This window comes from Cuculus canorus, chromosome 8 (genome assembly GCF_017976375.1).
Source record: "Cuculus canorus isolate bCucCan1 chromosome 8, bCucCan1.pri, whole genome shotgun sequence".
NCBI lineage: Eukaryota > Metazoa > Chordata > Aves > Cuculiformes > Cuculidae > Cuculus > Cuculus canorus.
In genome coordinates this window covers 29,063,334-29,085,516 of record NC_071408.1, presented here as the reverse complement: position 1 = coordinate 29,085,516, position 22,183 = coordinate 29,063,334, and the positions used below count along the sequence as shown (strand labels likewise).

Sequence of the window (22,183 nt, the reverse complement as noted above, 5' to 3'; positions counted from 1 at the left end):
AGGTTCACAGAAAGGCTGGCCCAGCTCCCTTTGCTTTCCATGCTGAAATTGTTACGCTGTCTGGTACACTTGAGCTTGGACAGAATCATAGAATCACCAGGTTGGAAAGGACCCACTGGATCATCGAGTCCAACCATTCCGAACACTCCCTTAAACCATGTCCCTCAGCACTTCATCAACCCGTTCCTTAAACACCTCCAGGGAAGGTGAATCGACCCCCTCCCTGGGCAGCTGTTCCAGTGCCCAATGACTCTTTTTGTGAAGAATTTTTTTCTGATATCCAGCCTGAATCTCCCCTGGCGGAGCTTCAGGCCATTCCCTCTTGTCCTCAATCACTTGGGAGAAGAGCCCAGCTCCCTCCTCTCCACAACCTCCTTTCAGGTAGTTGTAGAGAGTAATAAGGTCTCCCCTCAGCCTCCTCTTGTCCACAGGAAGCAATTGTGATAACTTGCATATATACATATGTATAAACTGCTGAATAACAGCTCCAAGCCTTTATCAATGCTTGTCTGGACAGAGCTACGTACTCACATAACAGGGAACACGCATTGTTCATACAGCAGGTCATGCCAGAGCTTAGCCTTCACCAGCATGAGCACAATGGCTCTACATTATGTTCACATTTTACAATAAAAGCGTACACAAAAATCATTTGGTTTCTGATCAAAATCTGAGCTCCCTGCTGTTTTAATTCCTGTAACCAACAATCATCAATAAATAATCACGCGCAGCCTCTGCATCCCACTGTGATATTTTCTTTTTGTTTTAAATACTGAATGTTCTGAGTTGGGATCTGCAATTCCAGATCAGACTTTCAGGTGTTCTGCTCCAGGATTCAAGTGGAAGAGCAAGCACAAGGGCAAGCGCGTAGAGCAGAGAGCCGTGCTCCATCGTATACCTTGCAGGTCTGTGAGCTGTTTTAAAGGAGATTGTGCCAAAACCAGAAGATCTGTTCAAGTCATCAAAATAAAAGGACAAAAGCCTGAAAAAAAGAGTGCTATACAGATGAAATAGTTATAAACAATGAAGCAGGAAAACTAAGAGAAAAAATTGTGCAAAATATCAGTAAAGTAATGATAGAGAAGGAAAAAAGTATTAGAAGGAAAGCAAGAAACATGCCAAACGGAAAGAAGCATCCTGTTACAGAGAATCAAGACCAAGGAAGAGCCTGAGACCAAAGAACAGAGGCAACTTAACAGCCTTTGATTTGAGTTAGTTAATCCAAATGGAAGAGTCTGAGATAGGCATAAGGAAAAGGCGCAAAAATTCAAATGCTTCAGGAATTACTTGGGGCTGGGCCTCAGGCTCGCCTTTGTATGCACTGAGCTCTCCCGGCATTCCAACAAAGACTTGAACAGTACACAGGCTCTGAAAACCACCATGCAACCACGTACGCTACAGCTCACAAGTTCAACCCACCATTTGGCTCCCTAGAACAGAAAATTAAGCCCTGCCTTTGCAAAGAGCAAGAATTGTCACCTCCAAGGAGACAATCCTGTAGGTGGATCCCTCAAATACCTCAACTGACCTCATTCTCTTCTGCAGCACTCCCACCCTGGCAGCTTGGAGATGCCTTAGTCTTCCCATTGGCTATGGGCAAAAGCTGCAGGGAATGTGGTAGAAAGGTGGAACCCTGCAATTCTCTCTCCTCCACAGGAAAGGCTTCTCTTCCTCCTTGGTGGGGAGGCCAGGCTGTCATGGACTTCTGGCAGCAGTGGGGCTGCCAGCTTCATCTGTGGCTACTCACCCCCTTCCATCATCATCTTGGGCTTGTTCAGCCTAGAGAAGAGAAGGCTCTGAGGAGATCTTATAGCGACCTTCCAGTACCTGAAAGGGGCTACAGGAAAGCTGAGGAGGGGCTATTCATAGAGGCTTGTGATGATAGGATGAGGGGGAGTGGGTATAAACTGGAGAGGGGCAGATTTAGACTAGACATTAGGAAGAATTTCTTCATTATGAGAGTGGTGGGACACTGGCACAGGTTTCCCAGGGAGGTTGTGGCTGCCCCATCCCTGGAGATGTTCAAGGCCAGGTCGGATGGGGCACTGGGCAGCCTGATCCTGTGGGATGTCCCTGCCCGTGGCAGGGGAGTGGAATTAGATGATCTTTAAGGTCCCTTCCAATTCTAACTATACTATGACACTATGATCTTTACCTCCCAGTCGGTTCTAGAGAGCTCCCTGGGGATACACAGGATAGGACATTGAGCAGTAGAGGGACGCCAGAAGGCGAAGGCATTCATTCACTCATTAAATAAAGAAATCAAGGCATTTGTTGCTGAAATGTAGGCAATTAACATAAGCTAATTAAATGTTAGACTGAAGACATTTTCTATTGATGTCATTTGGTATAATACCTAGAAAAATCAATGCAATTATATTTTTAATGCCTAGTTCATAACAGCTTAATTCACATTGCTTAATTCTGCTTTGGAGTGAAATGGATTTGATTATATAATTCCCACTTCGACAAGTTTGGCATTTAAAGGTAACATTGAATCATGACATTATTTTAAGGAAATACACAAAGTATTGAAAACTAGGGGATGATCTTACCACATCCTTACGAATCACCGTAGTCTGATCTGGATATACAAATACCAAAATGTCCTCATTGTAATTAATTTTCTTGCCATTATATGGCTTGGAAGCTTGCTCTATGGATTCCTGAGCTAAGCGCTTTTAACTTTGAGCTCAGTATCTCAACATACAAATTGAGAGGCTTGTGTATCTGTGACAAAGCACTGTTTTTTCTATTTGTTCTTGCACGTTCTGTCTCTGGATATGAGGGAAGAGGAACCTGCTCATGTGGCTGACAATGCTACTCCGTAGTAGACAATACTAAAACAAAATTGTAGCAGATGACGATGCAAACATTTAACATCTCACATTCACCTACGGAGAGATGGCATTCTAACAAACGACTCAACACCAAGCTGCCTTAATTTTTCAAATACATCAAACCTGGAGGATCTGGAATTAATTTTAAATTTTTGTTCAATGCATCCAAGTTGCAAGACGTGAATACTTCTAATAGCTTCATTTCAAAAATGTTCATGTGTTCATTCATATGTTCCATTTGATTTAAATGAACTTGTAACCATTGGTTTTAAAATAATCATAGCTTGAAGTACACGGAGACTGAGCACAAACTTTACTACAATTCTGTGCAAAATGTTCTTTTTACAGGAAGTGCAGTAGTATTGTAAAATGTGATTAGATATAATCTCTGTTTCCATCAGCTGATGATCGCTACATTATGTAAAGATAAACTAAAGCATAATGAGTCTTTTCATTACCACATAATAGTCATTTTAATGGTTACATTACAAGCAATATAATACTATACCTACTTCCACCTCTCATATTAGTGGGCAATTATTTTGGAAATTTTGATTATAATCTGCCCAGAGACCATTGTATTAATGCCATAATTTTAGTGTAATGAGGACCATGGTTTTGAAATAAATATGTTAGCCTCAGGGAAAAGTGTAAAGTAATAATGAAGAAAATATTTATATTATATGCCAGTCTCAGTCCTGGTACATAGACAGAAAAAGTTTCTGGGATCCATATGGATCTACTCTTGCTACTGCTATCCTGAAATCGGTCAAGTGCACGTGAAACCAGTGGTTATTAGTTCAAAAACAGAGAAAAACTTCTAAGTGTTCCAGAATTAATAATTTGGAGGTGAAACTGGAATAACTGGAAGAGATCATCCCCAAATACCATCCTAAACCATATCCAGAAACATTCCCTGAAATACTCTGTTTCCCACTGATATGAAATGAACTGGCCTTAGTCACTCATCTGTTCATCGCCTTTCTCTCAACCAAGCAAAGAAGCGTGGCTTGGCAGGAAGCCACAGGTGCTTAGCCAGGTCTAAGCACTACATAAAGCTTGAGGATATCCTGAGGATATCCTATATAAAGTTAAATGAAGTTTCATATCCACAAGGCATTCCATGAATGAGACCTAAAATATCTCTGGGAGTGAGAAGGCTCTAAGATACCACTGCAGCTGAAAGTCCCTGGGAGGATCTGTACAGTGGAGATGAAATCCAACCCTGTTGAACACTGTGCCTCCTTGGTAGAGGAGGTAAAGGCAATTTAAGACCATGAAATAAGCCCAGAGGAGTTAAGGACCACTGCTTTCTCCTACTCCAAATATGAAACATATTTCAACAGTGTCATCACTAATATAAAATCAGAGCAGCACAGAGAGAGATGGGGGGAAAAAACAACCCTCTAAGCTCCAGCAAAGACACACTTCTCCCTTGATAAAAGAAAAAGCTACTCATGACAAATGCTAGTCATATTTCTTAATGGACTGGAAGAAGGAGTGAACACAATGCTAAGATGGATGGACAATGGATGGACACAGGACAGGAAAACAAATAATACTTAAACAAACAAACTGAAATTCTTCTTTTAGTGGAATACTGCTTTGCAGATGCTCTTACTGTTATTTTCCTCCCCTAATATTTTGATTGATTGTTAAAAGTCAAGAGACTACTACTAATTTCACGTGGAAGGATGCACCAGAACATTACTGTGTTTGGCTGAAAACAGGTTACAGAGCAGCAGAAGCTCGTTCTGTTTTGCAGTTCCAGACCATTCCAACATCAAATTAGCACTGTGAGAGATTGAAATTCCTTCGTAGTAAGCATACAACATTCAAAAAGCCCTGTGGGCATGAATTTCTGCACAGCAATACCTCCTACTTTCCTCCAGAGTCCTTTTTTTCAGGGAAGTCAGGTTGTAAAAAGGGGATAAATATTCTTTGCCTCACAAAGGCATTTTGGGTCTTAAATGATATCTGCAATATTTTCAGAAATTCTCTCATGGAAAATGTTTGGGATGCTCTTCAGAGGCAAGAGCGCTAGTGTCTCTAATGAATGTACTTCAAGGAAAACTCAGAAACAACATATGGAAAGCAAACTGAACACAGAGCACATATTTCTGACATTTATCTTTGTTTTTATTGCTAAGATAAAAGCATGCTGTTTGTTTCTTAGGATTTCATCTGCTATTGCTTTCTTCCCTTTCTCTGTGTCTTATTCTACACTACTGACATCATCTGCAGCAATTTTTAAAGTTTTGCCCCCAAATCTGTGCCTTGGAAGTTTTAATGAGTCATGTACAGACTGTTACTAGAGAGGGAGTTCATGCCTTTCTTCCACTACCAGTGTGACTACAGCAGAGAGGATGTGCTTGCTGGGATAACCAACTCGGAGAAATAAAAGCAAAGAAAAAGAAGTCTCTAAAGACCAGGATGTGACAGTAACAGCAAACTTGCAAAGAACAAGTATGAGCATTTTGAAACCTTTATTTCTATTGTGGTTGCACGTTTACTGAATACTAACGCACTGGGCAGGGTCGCTCAAGTTCTGAGATGAGTGACTCTCCGATACGCAGTCCCAAACGTTACTACAAACAGGAATTGTTTACAAAATCTTGAAAATAGAATGGCTGAATCTTTGAACATCTGCATCAAAAAGTATTCCCCTTCACAACCAAACGAAGCTACATGTTGATCAATACCCAAGATATCAGACAAACTATTTGAGGACATGCCTCAAGATTGATAATAAATCCCCACAGTGGTCGTTATCTTTCCAAACTGTTACAGCTTCCAAAACTCACCAAAGACATGAATGCTTGAGAGAAATTGTACATGCTGTTCGTGTGTGTGTTACTCTTTAAATGCATAGCTGCCTCGCTGTCAAGAGCTCAGAGAATCTGAGTATCACAGGAACTGTATAGAATGTAGTCAGCAATTGTTTTCTAAACGTAGGTTGTACCATCTCCCAAAAGCACATCATGTGCTCCCCAAAGCGTGGCTGTGAATCCTGAGTTACCTTCAAAGATGTGTGCAATAAATCCATGTGCACACATACATATTTGTACAGTTTCATTGTTCTCAAATTGCAGCCTGAATTCTTGATATGGGATACGTGATAACAGACATATCAATAAAACAGCATAGATCATCTCTTTTGGTTTTATATGGGTAAAGGTAGACATTGAAGATGTGTGTATGCAAACACCTAGTTAACACTGAGTTCTAAATTAATTTAATGAGAATTTTTCACCATTTTCCCCCAGTTTTCCTCACACTGATGAGTTACGAGGTCTCACAACACAGGTTTGATTTCCTACCAATTAAATTTTCGGTGCAGTACGTGTTTACTAATCTTTCTACAATTCTTAGGTAAATTACTCCAACACCAGTACAGGCGAAACTGTCTCTACTTTTAAACAGCTTTTCTTTTGCTGTGTTGCCTACATGTTCAAAGCTTTGAAAAGATAATCTTTTCCAGGCATCATTCAGTGAGATATTTGAAATTAGTTCTCATATACTAGAAAAGACCTTTATAAGAAAAAGTAAGCTTTACTAGCTAGCGGGTGGACAGATATACAGAAACTCCTCTATTGGAAGCAACAAATTAATGTAGTGTTTTATTCCCTGCCACCTCACTTGAGCAGCAACTCTTTAACAGAAAATCTACCAGTGCATCTCATGCAGTTTGATTGTAGTATGTCATCTTTTGCTAAACACTGTAAATAAGGCTCAGTGCACTTTAAGGAGCTTCCATTAGAAAACTCACAGTTATCAGTAACCAACAGGTATCACACTAAAGTAATAGTAGTAATAGCAACTTTGCATTTATTTTCTAATCTATTCAATATATCTTAGAAAACTATTGCTGTGTGGTAGCTGGCGATAAGTACAGACGTCAGTGGTAATCACTCTGTGCTCTTAAACACAACTGTTTCATCTGGCAGCAAGGCTGAGTTAAAAAATAGATTAATTTCTTGATTTTTTAAAAAATCAGTTCTATTCTTTTAAAATTTAAAGCTCCTTTTGGAGGTCTACACTGTGATCTGAAAAACCAAAAACGTTGAACCATGGAAGGTGATTCAGTGAAGCTTCTATGAACACCAAAAGCTTCATTCAAAATCGAGGTTTTTGGTAATTTCTCCTTCCAAAACTTCTGCCCCTGTAACCATACAATATCTTCACCAGCAGCAGCAAAACTGGAACCCCCAGGATCGGTAGCATATGAGCCATTGACTTGCCTAATCCTTTCAAAAGGTCACGGGATGTGAGGGAAGTCAAAGCAGAATCTCATCTGCATATGCAACCCCAGTGTTGCTCATGAGAGATATCAGCAATGCTCTCGTTAGCATAAAAGCCGCAGCATATTTATGGGACAGGATGGAAAAGGTGTGCATGTAATTAAGACAATACCAAACACTGTGTAAAGATTTAACGTGCAGCTCGTCAAGAGCAGAAAACAGATTCAGTGGCACTTAAAGATTATGTGATAAATTAAAAGCAATAGAAGTTGGATTAAATCAAAGAACATGTGAAAAGGCAGAAAGACAAAGTAGATCCTCATTATGCAATTTCTTGGCTTAAATCATTAGGGAAAAAAAGAAATAACTCCATGCCTAAAGGCTGCAACAACTATAGAATCAATAAGTCTCTGAGCCCACACCAATCTATACACAGACACAGTTTTATCACAAAATATTAGTTAATATTGATATTTTTTAATAAAGTTTCACTTTACTATGTAATTAGTGTAATGTAGTAGGAGCTGTGCTCCTTAACGAAATTGCCGGTGCTTTGTACAGCATTTACCGGCACGTTATAAAAAGCGGATGACTTCTATTGAGTTCCATCTGCCTAATAGAGAAAAATGTTCATCTTAATTAGGAAAATCTTCATAAAGAAATATAAATGCAGTTACTAACGGGCTGCAGGGAATAAATCTAGGTCACTCAGGAACAACTGGTGTTTTGCCAGGAAATGGAAGAGTGAATATAAACCCCAAAACAGTTGTTAGCCGTCTGGTGATTGACCACAAATAGCAATAGACGTTGAGGTTTTAAGTGTTTTATAATGAAAAATCTATTTATTTCATTAAGGTTTCATGCTTTAGACGCTTGTTTTTTCAGGTAATAAAGTAGACTTAGCTGACAATGAAACTATTTAAACCCTCTATGAATTAAGATGGACAAATCCATTAGCATTTTTTGAAGGAATTGCTCTGCAAAAAGAAAGAATGGGGTACTCAGCAATGGTTCAAGAATGATTCACCACCAAGTACTTGAAAAATGGTGACTATATCAAACATATTTTGGTGTTTGCTGTGATGCTCACAGGCAGCTGAGAATGTTTTGCTGACTTTATTGGTGCAGCAGCAGACATTACATCATCATGATAAAGACCATATCAAAATGCAAACTACAATTCATTTTTATCCTTAAAAACACTTTAACAGGCATTATACATTTCCTCTGTCAGTCTGAATCAGTTTTTCCGTCATTTCTTCCAACAGTTCTGTAATTCAAAGATGCTGATGTTCTCTAACTCTGCTGATTTTCCTTTCATAATGAAATGAAAATTTACTCATCTTCCAGAATTTACTTTTTTTTTTCTTTTTTTTTCAGAAGGAGCAGGATAATACAAAGCATATATGGGAAATATGTCCCAAAATCTAACTCTCTGAGCCAGATTCAGTGTCAAGGATCATAACTTCCCTATGAAAAACTGCTTTCTGCAACTATTGCCTAATACTAGATAAGATTTTATGTTTTCTCTGAAAAGCTTTGGTAGGGAAACTAATCCATACATGTAATCAAGTGCAAAAGGAGACACAGCATTACTATAATTCATTCAAGCCAACAAACAGAAATAGAGCATAAAACTGGCATTCCGGCCACTGAGAGCTCTACTACCACAATTCACAGAGAATATCACTGAACAACAGAAGTCGCGGCTACTTGAGCCTCAGCAAATGTAGTTTGATTTGTTCCTTGGAATGGCGTTTCTACTAAACTACAGCTTCACGTAGATTAGTCAGACACATCAAAAATCGCATATTAGCAGAGGTGAAGCTGTGATGACGGCAGTTGTCTAACAGTGTCAATCCGAACTTTAGATGAATATAATTTGCTAGCTCTAAATGACAGTGATGTAATATAGACCTCGTATATCACCAAAGTAATAAATAATTGTGGGCAGAACTCAGTAAAATAGCAGGTTGAGCACACCCCCAAATTTTGAATCTTGATGCAGGAGTCAGTGATCAGAATGATCAATCTTTCTGCCTCGAATGATAAAACAGCTTTCTCACAACCTAACACACAGCACCATCTGGTACAAACTAAGAACTTCTGGAAGAGAAACATAAAAGCAATTTATTTTCTTTGGAATTGTCCAAGATATTAACAAAAATCCTTCAGGAATAGCTGTAGCTCTATGAACCTGCCTCCTGTAGACATGTTTGTACAGCTAATAACCTCAATAAAATGTTGCTGAATTGAACCGAAGTGTTTGGTTATGGGATGGGTGTTGTCAGAGTTAAGCCAGGCTGTGTAGAAAGTCAATTGTCTACCAGACTGGTTGGGTTTCAGAACATCATCTCGTGTCTCAAAGGGCATTTTAGGATCTCAGAATACATCTCCTCAGCAAAGTTCGGCAGGCTCTGTCAGGTAATTTTTTATAAGAAGTGTGATTAGAAACACCAAAGTAAGCTGTGCTTCGGGCAATATCAGCACATGCTTCACTGGCTGTTTGCTGGAGCTCAACGTCCTCCACGTGCAGCGGGACAGGAGCCGTCTGATCACACTGTCAGCCTCGAGAGGGATGTGGAGCTGTGCCCTCAGAGGCACTACTCGGACGTTCTGTGCTGAATGGTTACTCGGAGATGTTTGTGGCATAAACACAAATGCGGTCTGGATGACATTAGACAGTTTCACTGATATTGGGACAGGTTTATTTTATCATTGCTTTTTGAAAGTGACTTTTAAGGCAGGCTGTTTTCTAAATGATCCTTAAAAGACACTCCTTTCCTCCTCATCACCTTCACCTAAGGCAATAACATCCAGTAGCATTGATCTATTTGCTGCTAGTTTTCATTAATTTTACCCTCCCTAAGGGTGGTGCAGCTTCGGTGCCAGCTAATTAAAACCTATTTAGGGCTGTTCAGTGCACTTTATCAGACTAGAATTAGCTCTGCTGTTTTAATGAAGACTACAGTTTTCTCTGTTATTACCAATTAAATGTTGTTATATCATATTGCATTATATTCCTAACACATGGCAAAGGTACAGATGGCTTTAGAACCACTTACCTGGACTGAGGTGCATACAAAGACGCCACATTTAGTAATTACCTAACATTTCTTTAAATCCTTTCACTTGACTCAATACATATAATACACCAAAACATTAGTGAGGGACTGGAAGAAGCTGCCAGCTTTATGCTCCCTCTAGGGAAGTACCAAGTCAAATGCATTAACGAAACATTGTCCGTGTCTGGTAATGAATATTATTTATGTACAACAATTATTCAAAGTGGATGAGCATTCACCGACTTGAACTCAAATGCTACACTAATGAAGACTCTCAGAAAAAACATATGTCCCCCAGATTCATAACGCCGCACACAAGGTTAGTTCTCCAGCATGGACAGCCCATATCAGAGGGTATTTGTTGCCATCGTAGAATTACAAAAGGCTTCATTGTGAAATAAACTAACTTACCTGTTGGATATTATTTACAGGCAATCCTTGCTTCTCCCGTGAACTAATCATAAACCATTTGTCAATATCAAAGCTGTGGATTTTGAACATGCACTCAGTGCATCTCCCAAGTAAGTGGGGCAGGACCAGAGCTTTTCTGCAGCAGAGAAGCGACTGCATGGCATACCTGTTAGTCGCTTCTCATAACGCCCTTTTAAAACTCAAGCATCACTAGAATGAAACTCCTGAAAAGTTCCACTAATTACCTACAAAGATGGTACATCAAAGAGTAGAAACAGAAACCTCATTACAGGCTCGACAGACTAGAAATCTGTTGAAATCTTGCTATGCATTAGTAGCATACACTGTACATAAGGACAGTATTTTAGGATTAAACTAAAATAGATGTGGTTACAATCCATTCTGTACATTTTAAAATATGAGTTGAGCTTGATTTCCTTCCAGAATTTTTGCTGGGAACATGTTGAAACAGACCTCTGTTCAATCTAATATTGCAAGCAAGAGTTGATGTTTCTCTGAGGAACTGAAGGAATATTTGGCTGAGGAACCCGAGTCTGTCTCAGCATCATAATAGTCTGGCACAATGCACGGAACTATTTTCATCACCCACAAATCTCTTGTGCTCTCTCTTTACTGCTTCCACAAATGCTACCTACCTCTGACAGCCTCATGACCCTCCCTAGAAACAGCAGATGCATCCTGTGAACTGAAGATGTTAGAGAAAATAAAACAGTTTCCAAACCAAGGTCCTCTGATTAGTAAGGAACTGCAGGATGTTTTCCTGTGATACAGAAGGTGTTGGCTGGTGACAGGTCGATTGTTCCCCTGGTTTCTGGCTGACAAGTGCACTAAATAATGTTAAAACACCACTTAGTATTTGAGGTTGAAAAGAAGGACTAAAACTGAAAGCTACAGTAGATACAAAGATGTTACCCAATTGCCACCGCGAGAAGTGTGTGAACGTGTCCCAGTGTTAAAGGGAAGAACACGCAAACACAATGTGATGTGGATCACAAGGCAGACTCTTTACAATTTGCCCCTGTTCTCAAAGCTAGAGTTTTAGTGATTTTATCAGTTTAAGGAAAAAGGATTTGGGTCACTGACATAAGGTTCCTTAAGAACTTTGTTCGTAAGCAGTGGGAGAAGTTCAATCTGCCTTGGTGAGGAAATAAGCATTTGTATGTTGTTAATTGTGCAGTAATAAGACCTGGAGATGTATTAATTTGTTGAAGAGGAATGTCTTATGCTGGAGATGAGGATACTTTAACACTGGATGATGAGATGCTTTAATAGGATATACTTAGGTCTGGTCTCAAGATAAGGATTTTGATAAAGTATGGTAAAGTCACAGTGACCCGACTTACTTAGCACAGAAGACTCATAAATATAAACATATTTCTGTTCAGCAGTGCAATAATGTACCCTTGATCATATTTAACTTGATTGATATGTAAACTGGATGACTTGGATTATTAGAGGGCAATTTTGAAGAATGGATCTTGTGTATTTTCTAGATTAGCCTCTGTTCATCACCTTGTTAAGTTAAATCAAAGAAGCCACGATAACCTTGACACCTTTATGACACACAGGAGCTCTCTCTGACTCAGAATCACAGCAACAACATGCGCACCGCGGTGAACAAGCAGAGGGGCAAGTTCTTCCCTATGTTTCAATGCTTTTGAAAAAAGGAAAAATCAACCCTAATGAAGTTTTGACAATTTAATAACAAAGTGAATCAAGGAAAATTGAGAGAATGAGCTCTCCTACTTCTAGAGCTAAGCTAGAAGTTCAGACTAAGTTAAACTCTTTGTGAACACCTACAGCTAGCTACAGTCTTTCACAACTGCAAATTCATGATGTGCAAATTAAAAAATGAATACTAAGGCACAGCAGTGGTCTGGAAACTCCTTCCTAGTTAGCTCCAGTGAGGATGTGTGACAGGTGCTTCTCCATGCCAAAACACAGATGATCAGAATTTTTGCAGCTCGAAAATCCTGCAATTTGTGGTCTTAATTCCACAAATTCAATTTCTGCTCTGAACATGCTAGCCAAAATAGTGGCCCTCACACTTTCATCTCCTTACAGCCCCCACTTGAGAAACATGAACGCACATTCTTAGGCTTACAAGATATAATTTCAGCATAATTCTGGTAAAAACTTAAATCTCATACAGTATCACTGATAATCTATTTTCCTCAAGAAATAGAAAAAATACATAACCCTGAGATTTGTGTTTGAAGAAAAGCTACAGTGGATTTCAGCAGAAAAGGGAATACAATATGCAGATTTATCCTGAGGTTGTGCATTTGGAAATGTTGTTTGTGTAGGATTATCCTCTTCAAATAAAATGTCAATTTAATCAATAGTAAATTGAGCTGAAAACAACACACAGCTTTGAAAAGGTTTCAGGAAAACTTCCAATATTTTTGGGACTCAAGCCAACAGAAATGGAAAGAACAGAAGGTAGCGTAGGTGGGGTAAATGGGGCCTAGCTGCTGCCTCATCAAGTGCTTATAACAGTCAAAACCATATAAAAATCCATTAAAAAAAATATCTGGGGATTCATTTAGTAGCTGGCATCCGGCATGGACTTCTCTCATGTCTCTTCTGTCAAACACTATAATTATTCTTCACGTTTAAGACTTACCGGTCTTTTCCTGTCTCCATCTTAAATACCGCATCACAGTAGCTCATGCGCTTTTCCGTTGTCACATAGATTTTGGCAGCTGGGTAGCTGTCAACAGTTTTCTTCAGCATGTTGTACACAATGCCATTTCCATCCTTCCTCATGTTTCGAAAAGGTCCCCAGATCACGTAAACAGTGTTGTTGGTTTCTTTGAAAAAGTACTCGGGATTCTTGAGAAGGAGAGGCACGCTTGTGTGAGAGACCACTCTTACGGTTGTTCTCTTCCCAACATCTTCCTCGTAGCCCTTTGTGGGAGCATTGTTCATCCGCCATATGCAGGAGGACTTGTCTATCTCAGATCCCACCTTCTGGCCAGCCATCTGTCCCGAGTTTGAAACAACGGCACAGAGGTCACAGTCAAGTTGCAGAGGCTGGAAGAAAGAAAACAAAAAATACGTGACCAGTTTGTCTCTGTAAAACATAAGACTGAAAATTCAGTTAAAGGAAAGACAGGCACAGGCTAAGAGTTTTATAGCAAAGCTTCTCTTTAAAAAACCTAACAATCCCCATGCGGCAGAGCTGGTAGCAAACCCTACCTCTACAAAGCTCTGAATGCGATCCTTTTTAGTGAAATAGGTGGCAGTTTCAATCTTTTCCTTTGTCCTCCACCTTGCAAAGGCAGCTAGAAAAAATAATCATTCCTTTTTTTCTCTCTAAATGTTACTCTTTCCACTAGAAAACAACGAAAGAAAGGAGCAGAAAGCAATATTTAGATCAATGCCATTTTCTTTTAAAAGGAGTTGTCAGCAACAGAAAAAGTAAAGCTGGGAATTTAACTATGCGCTGACTGTGTTTATGTGCCTCAATGCATTGTTCCCCAATGGAAATCAAACATGAGATGTAACTCTAAAAAGCAAAGTGAAAGTCCTACAGTTGGAAAGAGAGATGTAGACAGAGGGATATGGTGTTTTCTCTAGGAATCGTTATGACTCAGGGAAAAAATGAGAAGCATTGGACTGGTGGCATGTGAACTAAGAACTTAATTCTAGGCAAACTGAAGTCAAAGACAGGATTTCCTAAGCACTTTCTAGGGTACTGTTTCTCCTGTATGAATTGAAAACAGGGAGAGTTATCTATCTATGGAGATATAGGGACTTATCTGAGCATCTATTTGTCGGAGTAAGAATAGTAAATGTGTTTGTACTAAAAGAGTAAAAGAAATCGCCCTGCATTTAAGTTGGATAGTATGAAAATTCTGGCTAGAAATCTAAATTAAATGAAAATTAGATCTATTAAAAAAAACCTCAAAAACTTATAGAGCATGGTCCAGGCTACAGATCACATATAACATTTTGTATGTTCACAGACTTGCTTTTTTGTCATGCTCCTGACTGGGAGCCAATGACTTCAGTTTAATATTTGTTAGGAATAATTCTCCTCAAGTTCTTTGGACATTTCGCCTGACAGGATGTTAGGTGCTTTTCTCATCAGACTTGTGGTTATTTTCCTTCAAAATCTCACCTCACTTATTTGATGTGGATGAATATCGTGGCTGCATTTGACTTCTGTAACCTTAGGACATGGTGGCTGACAAGACATCAAATTTCTTTGATAATAGTGTGTAATATAAAGACAAGAGCTATACATCTGAAGAGAGCCAAATGGTAACAGAGAGAGAGCGTGTGCTAAAATCTCTCATCCTTAGGTGACAAATATTGTACTGAGCTAAGGTGCATCCTACAATACTTCTGCAATAAATCTCACAGTTGCAAAGGTTTGATTTCTCTGTGTGAGCAATCCCTGAAAATGATCTTTCCTCATTTCATCAGGAGTTAAAGATGCCTGACTGAGTGCAAAAGCATTGGCAATGTTTCCTTTACGGAACACCATGTATTTTTTTACTGTTGTTTTAGTTTTAGAGAGCTGTCCTGCACAGCTCTCTGACAGCAGGGGTGAAATCCCAGGAGGTGCGGCTGAATACAAGTCTTTCTGTTTACCACTTAGTTACAGAAATCCTCTCTAAGATACATTATGAGGACACGGCTGGGTGACCTAAACAAATCCATAAGCATAACTCACACCCTAACATGAAGTGAATTGTTAAAAGTCCCGCTAGATTAATTTATAGCTTTCAGGGTGAGCTTTCAAACTAACAAATGCTGAATATGAAGCTGCTGCATAGGAAAAGCCAATCTGGTCAAGAATATGGTCCCATGTAAATTTGACTCAGCCTCATTGCTGGTTTTTAGTTTTGTTTTTCACAATATTTTTCCTTCTCCATTAAAATGGAGCTGCTCTCTTAAATTTGGAATTGTTTGATTTTCTGCCCTTAGTTACAAATGCATTGCACATTTTCTATTCACCAAGTGTAACTGTTCTGCTCGAATAAACTGAGTACACTCACTCCTGCAATTGTGTCCCCCGGTTTTCTAGCTCTTTTGTTGTGATTCATTTATCTTGTTCCAATTTATAAAGCACTTTCATAATATTGAATGCCTGCACTAGGTCAACATATAATCTGCTCTTCTTCAATAGAGGCAGAGGCTTAACCCCTCCTAGCCCTATCTCTCAATAAATATTTTTACTGTGTAGAGAAATTTTACGTCCTAATAAGCATATTTCCCAATGGAGATCCCAGAGACTGACTGACACCTATGACAGATATTCCACTGATTCCAGAATCATCCACTGACTTCAGTATCCATCTGCCGCTACAGATGAGAAAATACACATCAATATTCATTCATTGAACCCCCATATGGAGATTGCCTGACAGCTTGCGGTGTTGGTTTACAAATGTCACAGACAAAAGGGGCAGTCCCAGTGACCCACATACAGCAGTTCTCTCCTTTTCCTTATTTAACATAACATTCCTGTTTGTTGTTACACCTTAGCTCAGGTACGGCTGCCCCATCATTTTAAGACTCAAAAGCTGCTACGCACGAGCTATTCAGGCACAGGGATTTGGGTGCACAGCGGGGCTGGGATTGGGGGGCAGCTCGGTACTTGTGGCTGCTATTTCTGCTGTGGGACTAGGACACGGCTGACATGACCCTTGGAGAGCTGGAGCTGTCTGCTGTTGTTCCCCCTCACCCCATATTCTGAGGTCCTACATCCCTCCCACCCTTCTCTCTTGGCTGCAAGGTTGCCCACGATGCCCCTAACCCGTGCGAGAAACTATCACTCCTCCGCCTAACTTACTGTATTTTTTGTTCTAAGGATGAACAGAAGAAGAAAGAGAAACCTTATGGATGGAAACCAGAATATGGAGAGATGAAGACTGGAGAATTAGAGAAAGTGTGCCTTCTTGGTGATTTGTTTTGCAGTTAACAGTAACGATTTATACATCACAAATGCAAAGACAACAATTACACTCAGCAGCGGCCTTATCAGAAGAAACAAAAATGATTCTAGCAGGCATTCTAGGCTGCCCTGTCATTTACAGGGATGGTCCGGCAGCAAAGGGATTGATACGGATTTGCAAGACCATAGAGAAACCTGTGCTGTTACCGTTTCTTCTCTCCGGACCAAGAATGTTAACTATTTACCTATACCTTTCAAACCATCTTCATTCCCTTGCATCGTAAATATGAGATAAAGAAAAACAACATAGAGAACATTCACCTTTTCTTCTCTTTTCATGTATTTAGACATACAGTTCGACTCTTCACACCACCAGGTCTGAGTTATTATCACTTCTAGAAGATTACTCATTTTGTTGCTGACCAGAAGGACACAGAAACTCTCAGCAGAGAAGCTGGGGAGGATTCTGACAAATTGCCCCATCTTTTTCCTGAATGATACATTGTAACTGTTGAGGGGCACTTATATTTTAATCAGTAAAGAAAATGAAATGTCCGACCTTTCCATTTCCTGTGCAAGCTTCCAGACAATAGAAAAGATAATTAAAACCCTGTATTAGAACTTGCAAAACAGTGCCGTTTCTCCAGCAAAGAGAAATAGCTGTGTAATAAAGGTCACTTATCAAAGAGTTCTAGTTATTAAATCTTTGCATTTAGCGCTGAAGTGGCTTCACAGAATCAAAGGTCAAATCATTAAATAACAAAACCAGCAAGAATTAGAAAAGGTCAGAAGCAAATCTAACCAGAAGTAGGTCACAAAATATGATTCTATTCCAGAGGATTTTTATATTTCGAAAGCTGGTTACTTTCCAATTTGAAACAACTCCCCGATCATTTCAGATGTCTCCATCCACCAAGAGACTGAAGTTTCAGCCACAGCACTGTTTGTCTGGGTTGGTTTCCCAATGGCACGGATCCTATATTGCCAAGTTTCCCAGACATGGACCTGTAGGTCTGCTGAAATCCCACACAGGGATGATCCCAGGCCAGGTCTCTTAACCTCTTGGCCCATCCATCAGCACAAATCAGTGGAGCCCAACAAAACAACATCTAGACAGACCAGTCACGTGCTAAGCTGCCGTCTGAGCAGAGACTGCCAAATTCACTCCTCTGTTGGACCCAATCTACCTCAGGACCTACGCAGATGTAATTTACACTGATGAAAAGATGAGTTTCTCTTGTGACTTCTCTTGGCTGGTGGTGCGCTGGAGAGCTCGCTCCAGCCACCAACTCTGTGAATCCCACAACTAATTATGCAGATAGTTAGGAAATTCCGATTAAACTTTCCCAATTGTTACTTTAACAATACAATTGTAATTTTGTAAATTGGACGCAATGCCCATTCACTACATAATGAGGCAATTATTAGCAGCTCACCACATATTAATTTGCTCCTTTAATGTTGAAACAAATGAGATCTTTTCTTATAATCATCCTATTTGAGTGAATTCTAACAAAGCCGATTGAACAAAGCTCCAGAGAGACTTTCTTTATTTCAATGCCATTTATTCTTCTACTCTTCTTGGATGTCTTTTGAGTTTTAGAGGATACAACATTTATAATGATGCCAATGGGGAATAGGCTTTGCCTTTATTCTTCTTGATGTTCTTTTGAGGTCTTCGAAATAAAAGGTACGAGAGAAGCATTAACCGTCTGGCATTGTTTTTATTGCTTTTCTCTATTTTACAAGCAAAAAATGTATTTTAATTTTTCCTGTATTTCAGTGATGATTTTGACTAAACCTAGTCTCTTTCTTCAGACCTCTGACCGAGAGAAAAGACTTGCCAGGCTTCCCTAAGACAGAAGTCAGCACATTTAAGGAAAATAAAGACAGTACTCGTGCGTTCACCCAGCAAGAGCTATCAATTTAGTATAGCGCTCAGAAGCACTGCATATAAATAACATTATATAACTACTATTAAGCAATAAAAATAAAAGTTATAAAACCCCCATAGGTCTGATTACCCTGAGTACGTGGTTGTATCCCCTTCCCTCCCATGGTAGTATTGCGGTTTTCTAACTTTCAGCAGCTGATTTTGCTCCTCGCTCCCAGCGTAACATTCCGGTGAACACCTCTGTCTTCATGAAATTTAATGTTAAGATTTCATAAAGATTTTAACGTTTTGACATTATTTTGGAATACGTCCAATGTCAACATGCATCCCATTTCCAAATAAATAGAATATGATCTGCCTTTTCATAAGGGTGTTCCTGAGACTGAAGTGCTTGGGATATTTGATTTAGATGATTGTCACTGATACGTACATAAATGCTAGCGGGAAGTTTTAATTTAAATTGAATAAATTGGAAGGGAATGCATAGGAGCCACATTATGGGACTATAACCCTGCAGTAAGGGATAGAATAAATAATCACCACTAAATTTTTTTCCATATACACTGACCCAGTTCTTACAGAACAGATATTCTTCGATTTGCAGCTCATGTTACAGCTCGTGAAAAGGTCTGCATTAGCCTTTTGCTCGAACAGTTATCCTGTGGTCTCCTGATGTCAGTGGTGAAGAGACAGAAAAGGGAAGGAAATTTGGAGTTTGGACAGAGGCTGAAGCTTGCACGCCATTCTCCAGCACCATCTAAACTTCCATTTGGCAAGTGTATTTTTGAAACATTTTATCTTTCTTTCTCATGGAAAAGATTTTAAAAAAAAATAAGCACAAAGCTAAACCTTCTGAACATGAACCAGAGTGCAAAGTGATGCAGTGTCATCTTTCGCACTTTCAAGACGGCTCCCGTTCCTCCATGCCAGTTTATACCTCTTTTGAGATATAGCAGAACAAATGCTCGCCAGAACGGTGCCGATTTTGCTGCTGATATTGGGAACAATATAGGCAGCTTTGAAACAAGGCAAGAATCAAGTACCTCTCAGCATACAGACAGCTGAAAAATAAACACTTCAAAAATATGTGAGGAAACTCTGAGTAGCAATAGAGTCAAGTACATGACCTGTGAAAGAGAAAAAAAGGAAAACAGGTCTTTTAATACATTTTCTTCTAATCTAAACTAGAGCAAAAATTAAAAAGTCAATGATAACATCCCTCTTGATACGCCCATAAAGCAAAATATAAGTAGAAACAGGTCCAGCTTGATCAAAATATTTTAACTTTCTATTTTTAAAAAAGCCTGTTTAAATAGATTTCTAAAACGGAATTAAAATGTTCCTTCCATTGAACATTTTTCTATATAAGAAAAGCTTCAAGCATGGCAATTCACATTTACAGAACAGTCCCTTTCATTTTTCCCTTTCTTCCTGATTTCCAGCTGAAACTTTATGGGAAGTGACGCCTTTCAAATAAGCCTACACGAGCATTTTCTTCTGGAATAATAAACTATTGAAAGATTCTTGATAGCTCGATTGGTAAAAAAGACTCAAAAATAGAAATGTGGCCGAGAGTAAATAAAGAACAGGAGAAATTGCTCTGTCTCTCCATGGAGGGTTAATGAAGGAAGGAAGCTGGTGGATTCAGCCTTTCCAGCCCAACAGAAAGACTCAGCGGAGGCAGCACACTGGAGGACCTATGGTCAACAGCCCCACAGGACTTTCAGCACTGAGAAACTGGCAGGTGAAGGAATTTTTGCCCTAAGGCATTGCCTGAAGGATATGTGAGAACAACTCTTGGACAGTAGAAGCTGCATTTTAGTTTGTATCTCAGGTGGTTGGCAAATTCTCCTCTCCCAATGTGTGATGGCAGAAGGGACGTGCTGTTATTAACATCCCTGAATATGTTGCAAAAGGGAAAGGAAATAAATGAAAACGGGATACAAAAAGAGAAGACGGAAAAAAAGTCAGAGAAGAACTGAAACAAACTGTGAAAAAGTAGACCATAGTACAGTGTTTAAAAGAGAGACGTGTCAGGGAAAAGAGAACTTGAGAAGAAGTCAAATACTGATATATAGCCAGTAAGATAAACCACGATGTTTGGGAATGAAATCTAGCAAAAAGGAGAACCAAACCACCTAAAGGCATTTGTTAAGGTATAAACTAACGGTTGTGAAGAAAGCTTTATCAGACATGTCAATCAAATAACTCTGCATTAAGCAGAGAGAATAGCTTTTTTCCTTTAAACTGCAACTGCCCAAGCAGAAAACAGATAGAAACAGATACATTCACTCCAGCACCTACTACTACAGCTTTTAGGCAACCAGAAACCCTGACAACTGTAGACATACAGACCTCTACAGTTCCACATCCACCTAATTAACATGTTGTGGTGGGTTTGGGTGGGGGACAGAAAAGCAGAACCTTTGTTGGCATACAGAATACCAGGATAAAAATACAAATATGCCTAAGAACATGTGTGGAAATGTTCATGTCAAACACAGCTGAGGATTGAATGCCTCATTGTTATGGGATGGAGGCTAACTCCATCATGCACTCCCTGTACAGCAAATTTACAAAGTAGGAGCTAAAATAACATTTGCTTTGAAAAACAGCCTGTGGAAAATTTTCCCCATTGCTCAGGAAGGAAAACCCAACAAACTACTTTAGTCCTAGAGTACTTCTAACTGCATCCCAGCGGTTTAACTGATGACCACAAATAACCAGAATGTTTGTGACACTCCATCTATCACTCATTTGCAGATATGCAGCCTTTAAAATACCATGGCTTTGTAATAGTTCAACAGCTGGGAATTGTCCCAGCCTGATGCTGAATGCTGAATCTAATAAGTCATTTATCTTAATATCCGCCACTTGCTCGCTTGCCCCCTGTTCACACGTGATGACTCTTGAATTTTTTGCACAAAGGCTACCAGAGAAACATAATTTAAACCAGACACTGTCCATCAAACTTTATAAACAACCCTGAACACAACAGAATCTGCTGATCTAAACTACGGCACCTCTTCTTGCAGTTGTTCAGTCTGGAGAAGAGAAGGATCCGGGAGGACCTTTTAACAGCCTTGCAGTACTGAAAGGGGCTACAGGAAAGCTGGGAAGAAGCTCTTTATCAGGGAGTGCAGGGATAGGATGAGGGACAACAGTTTCAAGCTGAAAGAGGGGAGATTTAGATGAGATATTAAAAAGAAATGTTTTCCTGTGGGGGTGGTGAGGCCCTGGCCCAGGTTGCTCAGGGAAGCTGTGGCTGCCCCATCCCTGGAGGTGTTCCAGGCCAGGTTGGATGAGGCTTCAAGTGACCTGATCTAATGGGAGGTGCCCCTGTCCACGGCAGGGGTTGGAACTGGATGATCTTTAAGGCCCCTTCCAATTCAAACCCTCCCATGATTCTATGATTCTTTCTCTCGCTGTACTTGCAGCAGTATAGTTATTACCAGCAAAAAACGTTGTCGATAGATTCAGCGAGTTATTGGTGCCATAATATTTAGGTTTATTTTATCTTCTGCAATTCTCTGTTTATATCATACTTCTTTTCTGGTTTTTGTATGTGGTGATAAGGAAGGTGAGATTTGTTTCTTCTCCATACGAGCATATTTGCTCGGCAAACACCACAAAATACAAGGATGTAAAATGTCACTTATAGCTCAAGGAGACACAAAAGGGGGAAGAACGTACCGTTAAAAAGAACATGGACTGAATAGTGGATGAATCACAGTACAGAAGGACAAAACCAATTTCTCACATGCAATATAGAGTATGGCAGTGGAGCAGAGGTAACATATAAC

The 22,183-nt window shown here is 39.6% G+C and overlaps 1 protein-coding gene across 1 annotated transcript in view; it reads right to left on the bottom strand.

The window, feature by feature from the left end:
* The window catches only part of ST6GALNAC3 (ST6 N-acetylgalactosaminide alpha-2,6-sialyltransferase 3), a 226,991-nt gene that overhangs the window by 61,939 nt on the left and 142,869 nt on the right, over positions 1 to 22,183 (bottom strand). The window contains exon 3 of the mRNA XM_054073493.1: positions 13,205 to 13,614. Within this exon, the coding sequence (XP_053929468.1) occupies positions 13,205 to 13,614 (410 nt within the window). The remainder of the gene's footprint in view (positions 1 to 13,204; positions 13,615 to 22,183) is intronic.